The sequence below is a fragment of the Pan paniscus genome, chromosome 16, assembly GCF_029289425.2.
Source record: "Pan paniscus chromosome 16, NHGRI_mPanPan1-v2.0_pri, whole genome shotgun sequence".
Lineage (NCBI taxonomy): Eukaryota > Metazoa > Chordata > Mammalia > Primates > Hominidae > Pan > Pan paniscus.
In genome coordinates this window covers 64,501,990-64,509,023 of record NC_073265.2, presented here as the reverse complement: position 1 = coordinate 64,509,023, position 7,034 = coordinate 64,501,990, and the positions used below count along the sequence as shown (strand labels likewise).

Sequence of the window (7,034 nt, the reverse complement as noted above, 5' to 3'; positions counted from 1 at the left end):
CGCCCAGGCTAGAGTGCAGTGGTGCAATCTCAGCTCACTGCAACTTCGGCCTCCTGGGTTCAAGCAATTCTCCTGCCTCAGCCTCCCGAGTAGCTGGGACTACAGGTGCCCGCCACCACGCCTGGCTAATTTTTGTATTTTTAGCAGAGACGGGATTTCACCACTTTGGCCAGGCTCGTCAGAAGCTCCTGACCTCTCCAACCGCCTCAGCCTCCCAAAGTGCTGGGATTACAGGCGTGAGCCACCGCACCCAGCCCTGTTTCTGTAATTTTGTTCTGAGTGTTCATGTCCATCGTCTGTTTGAATTTACGTATGTTGGCTTATTGAATTGCAAGTAGACAAGTCCCATTAAGCGCGATTTTTATATTTCCAAGATTACTCCATTCAACTCCAAATTACCATGCCATTTATCCCCTTGTTTGTGAACCTCTTCACTTAATAGTCTCATAAACATCCATCCATTGCAAAAAGGACTCGAACTGTTCTCACTTCCATTTTTAGTTGATTCATTGCTATCCAAGTAATGATTTGTCTGGGGGAGTCATTAGTAGAGAACTGTTCCCTTAAATTTATTTTTATAGTTGGATCCTGCTAGTTAATCTCTCTCTCTGTCATTCTCACATTGCAACAAACGACTATGGGTTTCTGTCTCAACCTAAAATCTAGGTTAGAAATTTGGTTTTATCTGAATAAGGTATTAATAGATAATGTGAGAAAAAAATTTAATTTACTGAAACTTTTCTCAGCTAATAATGACACTCATGGTCACAAATATGTATGTAAGCAAGCAGAAAATTGAGCTGTAAATATGTAAACTCTTAAAATATTATGTTTAGAGACAAGATTTTCCTTTTTTTCTTTTTAGTAGAGTATATTTGCTATGGTTGGAATGATTGTGTCTCCTTTAAAATTCATATTGGAACTGAAACCCCAATGTGATAGCATTAAGAGGTGAAGTGTTTAGGAGATGACTAAGCTGTAAGGGAGGAGCCCCCTCGTGAATGGGATTAGTGACCTTATGAAAGGGCTTGAGGGAGCTACCTAGCTCGGTTTTCTTCTTTTGTTTTTCTATCTTTTCCATTATGTTAGGACATAGTGTTCAAGGTGGCGTCTTAGAAGCAGAGAGCAGCCCTCGCTAGACTACAAACCTGCCGGCACCTTGATCTTGGACTTCCCAGCTACCAGAACTGTGAGAAATAAATTTTTATTCTTTACCTATTACCCAGTCTCATATATTTTGTTATAGCAGCACAAATGGACTAAGACAGTATCTTACATACGGTGAAGTGCATATACCTTAAGTTACAACTCCATGTTTTTTTTGTTTTTGAGATGGAGTCTCTCTCTGTTGCCCAGACTGGAGTGCAGTGACTCGATCTTGGCTCAGTGAAAACTCCGCCTCTTGCATTCAAGCAATTCTCCTGCCTCAGCCTCCTGAGTAGCTGGCATTACAGGCACCTACCACCACGTCTGGGTAATTTTTGTATTGTAGTAGAGATGGGGTTTCACCATGTTGGCCAGGCTATACTTGAACTCCTGACCTCAAGTAATCTGCCTGCCTCAGCCTCCCCAACTGCTGGGATTACAGGTGTGAGCCACTGCACCTGGCCAACTCCATAGTATTTACATATGTGCACTTTCATGTAACCACCACTCAGCTCAAGATACAGAATGTTCCCATCAATACAGAGGGCTCCCTCTTGCCCTTTCTCAGTTGCTGTCCCCTCAAAGTTAACCAGGATCCTGACCTCTGTCACCATGAATTAGTTTCGCCTGTTCTTGAACTTCATATAAATGGGATCATTCAGTATGTGCGCGTTTGTGGCTGGCTTCTTTCATTCAATATAATCCTGTGAGATTTAGCCACGTTTTGGGTACTGGTAGTTGTTTATTTTCCTGGTTGTGTAGTTTTCCATATTTCATTTATTACCCTGCTATTTTTGTCTCTAACTCAGTGTCTTGTGGGGTCTATTGTTCCTTTTTAGCTGGATTGATATTAAGCGTCTTCTTATCAATGGAGCTTAGGACATTTTAGAAGATGAAAGCCTAATAACCCCAAGCCCCCCAATCTTAAGTCAAGTTTCCTCCTCACGCCTGCTTCAGTTGCTCTTCTTCATGTGGTATTTTTTCCCTCACAAAACTGATGGAAATTAAGAAACCCGAAAGCTCTTCATCATGTTATCAGCTTAGGGACGCTTGTCATCTGAATAACAGGGTAGATATTTATCATCTGAAATGTTAAAATAACTAGAGCAAACACTTATATAGCACTAACTGCTGTTCACAGTGCTTTACATATATTATTTTCCTCAAAACAGCTCTGTGAGATAGACACTATTATTGTCATCCCCACATTTTAGATGGGGAAATGGAGGCACAGAGAGACCATGTAACCTTGCCAAGGTGGTAGGGCCAGGACTTGAACCCGTGTTTTCCGGTTTTAGAGCCTGCACCCTTCACCACCACACCATATTGTGTAGCATGATACTTCATGTGGTTAAAGTATTTTCTTCACTTGGGAGCATTTTGTGAATAATCTGAATCTTAGCATAGGCGATAGCCAGGTAGTGTTGACAGTGGGCCTTGAGCTTACTCAAGCTTTAGGTCTGACCCAGTGCAGTCCCAGTGGTGGTGGCCATAGGGATGTTGTATCAGTCCACCCCAGCTCCAAGTGACCCAGCAGAGAGAGAAAGGGAGGCAGGGAGGTAGGAAGAGAGAGAGAGAGACAGACAGACAGACAGACAGATAGACAGACTGTTTTTTTTGGAGAAAAATTACAGGTACAGAATAAGAGTCTCTAATACCTGATAGCCCAGACAATTCTTCTAGATCTTATCCAAGACCATCAGGGCAGTTCCTCTGAGTCTGCAAGAACTTTAGCGTAACTTGGCTTGGAGTGTCCCCTAATAAAGATACAGTTGAGATCACAACACTCACATCCTTTCAAATACCTGGAAAGCCTTCCCAAGGGTGGGTACAAACAAGCCCAGGCTGAGAAGACGGTGGCAGTTTGAAATCAGCCATGGAATATTTGCACCACCGAAAATGGCAAACACTACAGAACAGACTTCTGTTCCCTCCCCGACAGAGAGCCCCTTGTGTAACAACAGCACACCACTGCCCCATCCCTGAGCAGAGCGCTGTGTGTTGCAGCAGGGTGGGGGCAGGTGTCTTCTCCCTTGGGCTACAGAATACACATTTTTTTCCTCAGCACATGGATCATTCTCAAGGACACACCATATCTTAGGTCACACGACACATCTTAAAACATTAGAAAAAAATGAAATAATATCAAACATCTTCTCTGATCACAATGGAATAAAACTAGAAGTTAGTAACAAGAAATGTTGGAAACTATACAAACTCATGGAGATTAAATAATATGCTCTGGGTCAGTGAAGAAATTAAGAAGGAAATTGGAACATTTCTTAAATGATAATGGAAACACAACATGCCAGAACCTATGGGATACGACAAAAGCAGTACTAAGAGGGAAATTTACGGCTATAAACACCTACTTTTTAAAAGTAGAAAAGCATCAAATAATCAACCTAACAATGCATCTTAAAGAAATAGAGAAGCAAGAGCAAAGCAAACCCAAAATTAGTAGAAGAAAAATAATAAAGATCAGAGCAGAAATAAATGGAATTGAAATGAAGAAAACAATAAAAAGCACCAATGAAATGAAAAGTTGGGTTTTGGAAGAGAGAAACAATGTTGACAAACTTTTAGCCTAAGTAAGACTAAGACAAAAAGAAGACACAAGTGAATAAAATCAAAGATGAAAAAGGAAAATTACAACTGATACCGCAAAAATTCACAGGCTCACTAGTGGCTGTTATAAGCAATGTATGCAAAGAAATAGGAAAACCTACTAAAAATGGACACATTTCTAGACACATCCAGCCTGCCAAGATTGAACCGTGATGAAATCCAAAACCTGAACAGACCAATAAGAAATAATGAGATCAAAGCGGTAATAAAAAGTCTCCCAGCAAAGAAAAGCCTGGGACCTGGTGCTTCACTGCTGAATTCTACCAAACATTTAAAGAAGAACTAATACCAACCTTACCCAAACTATTCCAAAACTAGAGGCCTTACCCAACTATTCCAAACTCATTCTACAAGGCTAGTATTACCCTGATACCAAAACCAAAGATACATCCAAAACAGAGAACTACAGGCCAATATCACTGATGAATATTGATGCAAAAATCCTCCACAAAATATTAGCAGATTGAATTCATCAACACATTAAAGTTGGGGTGCAGTGTCCCAGGTTCACTCAACCCTTCCCCTTTTCCTGTGTGTGTCTACTTTGGCTGTGATCCCAGGTGGCAGCGGTGGCGGCAATGTTGGTGTGTGGGCCTCCCAGGACAAGGGGAAAGTGAGTATGCCCTTCCCACCTCCTGCCAGGTGTCTGTAGCATGGCACCACCTCTGGCCATGTCTTCAAGTGAGGGACCTGGAGATGTTCTTTTCCAATTTCTGGATTGGGAAATGGAGGCAAATTCTGGGTACTAGAGTCAGAACTAAGACGAGGCTGAATTGGGAGAGTCTGGGGTCCTGAGAGGCCGAGACCTGAAACCCTCTAGATCGTGTGGGGAGCTGGGTGTGTGATCTGGCCAGTTGCTTCTCCCTGTGCCTCAATGTTCCAGGTACCCTTGGAGGGGCTGAGATCCTGGGGATGCCTGGAGCCTGGCTGCATGGCCTGGCCGCCCTGATGCCCTCGTGCTCTCCACAGCAGGCCAGCAAGGCCGAGGAGAATGTCTCCGACAGCTTCATGCACTCCATGGTCCCACAGCTGGAGTGGCAAATGGAGACCACCCAGAGCCTGGTGGACTCCTATGTGACCATTGTCAACAAGACCGTGTGGGACCTCATGGTTGGTCTCGTGCCCAAGACCATCGTGCACCTCATGATCAACAACGTGCATGCACCGCCTCATGGGGGCAGGGGGCTCCTGTGGCACTGGGGATGCAGGTGGCCATGTTGGCCTGCCAGAGATGACAACAAGCCCTATGGGACCAGGTCCAGGGAGAGGGGCACGGTCCAGACCAGAGCTGTCCCATAGAACTATAACGTGGGACTGGGCACAGTGGCCCATGCCTGTAATCCCAGCACTTTGGGAGGCCAAGGCAGAAGGATCGCTTGAGCCCAGGAGTTTGAGACCAGCCTGGGCAACATAGTGAGACCTGGTCTCTACAAAAAAATTTTTAAAATAGCTGGGCCTGGTGGTGGCACGTGCCTGTAGTCCTAGCTACTCAACAGGCTAACCTTGGAGGATCACTTTGAGCCAAGGAGGTTGAGGCTGCAGTGAGCAGTGATCTCACCCACTGTACTCCAGCCTGGTGACAGAGCGAGATCCTATCTCCAAAAATTAAAAACTGAGTAGACAGGTGTCCTGGTGGCATGATAGGTCCTGGGTCCCCTCCCAGATCTGTGTCCTTGGACAGGTGACTTTTCCTCTGGACCTCAGTGTCCCCATCTGAGTGAGAAAAAGCGGTGGGGAGGTGGGTCTTCGAGTCTAAGTGGTGTAGAAGCCGCATCTGAAAAGCCATACCCGGGGCTCCAAGTCCAGTGCACAGTCCCAGCAGGGCCTGGCGGCGTGGCCAGGGTGGCACAGGCATCAGGTCCCAACCTCTTTCCCTCTTTGCCCACTCTCAGAACAAGGAGTTTATCTTCTCGGAGCTGCTGGCCAACCTGTACTTGCATGGGGATACGAACATGCTGATGGAGGAGTCAGCAGAGCAGGCACAGCGGTCATGAACACAATCAGCACGCCCACGGGGGCCCATGGACAACTCCTGACTGCAGGTGCAGAGCATCCTAGCTGGATGCAGGTACCAGGGCTGGCCCCCACGGCCCCAAAGCCCCCCTAGCCTCCATGGCTAAGACTGTGGGCTCTTGGAACAGGCTCCATGCCCAAGTTGGCAGATGTGGGTGCTCTCTAGAGTCCTCGGAGAGGGCAGAGAACTCATGGTTTATGGTGTAGGGGCTGGGAATGTGGAGGGCGTTGTGTGTGGGGCTGGACTCTGAGGCGGTCAGAGGCCTAGGAATGTCACCTGGGCACAACATAACTGTCGTGCAGTCTGAGTCATGCTGCCAGGGCAGGGTATCCAGTTCCCAGTCTGGGAGTGCCGAGAGCCAAATCCACTGCAGAGCAGGGGTGATAGTCAGGGTCCCACCTCCTCTATCTGTTGGCAATCCAGTGGTGATCCTGGATAAAATCTTGAGAGTCCCAAACACATGGTCATCCCACAACACACCTCACAGGCTGGGCAGGAACACACAGCCCCTTCCCTCCCTCCCAGGTACCATCATAGCTGCTAGCCTGTGACTGAAGGCAGGGTCCCTGGCCCCTGCTGAAACACTACCACCAGCCAGCGGGCTCATGCACCTTGGCCTGTTGCTCTTAGGGGTCACCTGTGGTATTCAGCCAAGGGGACCACAGTCCCTGCTGGCCCAGCTGAGCTCCACCTAGCAAGCCCACCCACCTCCCCTGCCACAGACTCTCCCTCTTCTGCTCTTCCCAGCAGGAGGGGCCCAGGCTCACCTATGCCACCTGCAGGCCCCCACAACCAGCTGAGGCTCCCCCCTTAGACTTATAAGTCTATGGCCAGTGGCATATGCCCTTCCTGCCTCCCCCAGGGTCCTTTCAGAGGGTCCTGGGCTTTCTGATGACCCAGAGGGGCCTCTGGCACTCACTCCAGTCCAGCCATCCCTTTTAGCTTCACCATCCTGGGTCAAGCAGTGTTCCTTTTCTATCAGGCCTGGTGGCTGTTGGGTGGGGCTCCCCAAGGCGAGAGGTGGCCCTGGGCCAGTGGGTTGGAAGGGAGGGTGACCAGAGAAGAGGGAAGCCTGAGGGGGCTGAGCATTGGTCTGAACTATGGGTGCACTGCCTGGGTGCCGTGGGAGAGGCCAGTGTGTGTGGGCTGGGGAGGGCCGCCGCAGCCCCCAGGCACTACCTGTGAAGCTCCGGCTCCTCCCTCCATCTTCCTCCCCTTTTCCTTCCAGCCCCTCTTTTCCAGGAAC

The 7,034-nt window shown here is 47.8% G+C and overlaps 1 protein-coding gene across 1 annotated transcript; it reads left to right on the top strand.

The window, feature by feature from the left end:
- Nucleotides 1–4,722: 4,722 nt before the first annotated feature.
- Nucleotides 4,723–5,768, top strand: LOC117976065 (putative GED domain-containing protein DNM1P34). Its single transcript, XM_034939184.2, has 2 exons — nucleotides 4,723–4,929; nucleotides 5,667–5,768. Exons 1-2 carry the CDS (start codon nucleotides 4,723–4,725, stop codon nucleotides 5,766–5,768), a joined length of 309 nt encoding a protein of 102 aa, XP_034795075.1.
- The last annotated feature ends 1,266 nt before the right edge of the window (nucleotides 5,769–7,034 follow it).

Excerpts from the sequence above, each read along its gene's own strand:
- LOC117976065 (XM_034939184.2), top strand. The coding sequence starts at position 4,723 with ATGCCCTCGTGCTCTCCACAGCAGGCCAGCAAGGCCGAGGAGAATGTC. Across the intron at positions 4,930-5,666 it reads TGCACCTCATGATCAACAAC|AACAAGGAGTTTATCTTCTC; the intron begins GTGCATGCACCG and ends GCCCACTCTCAG.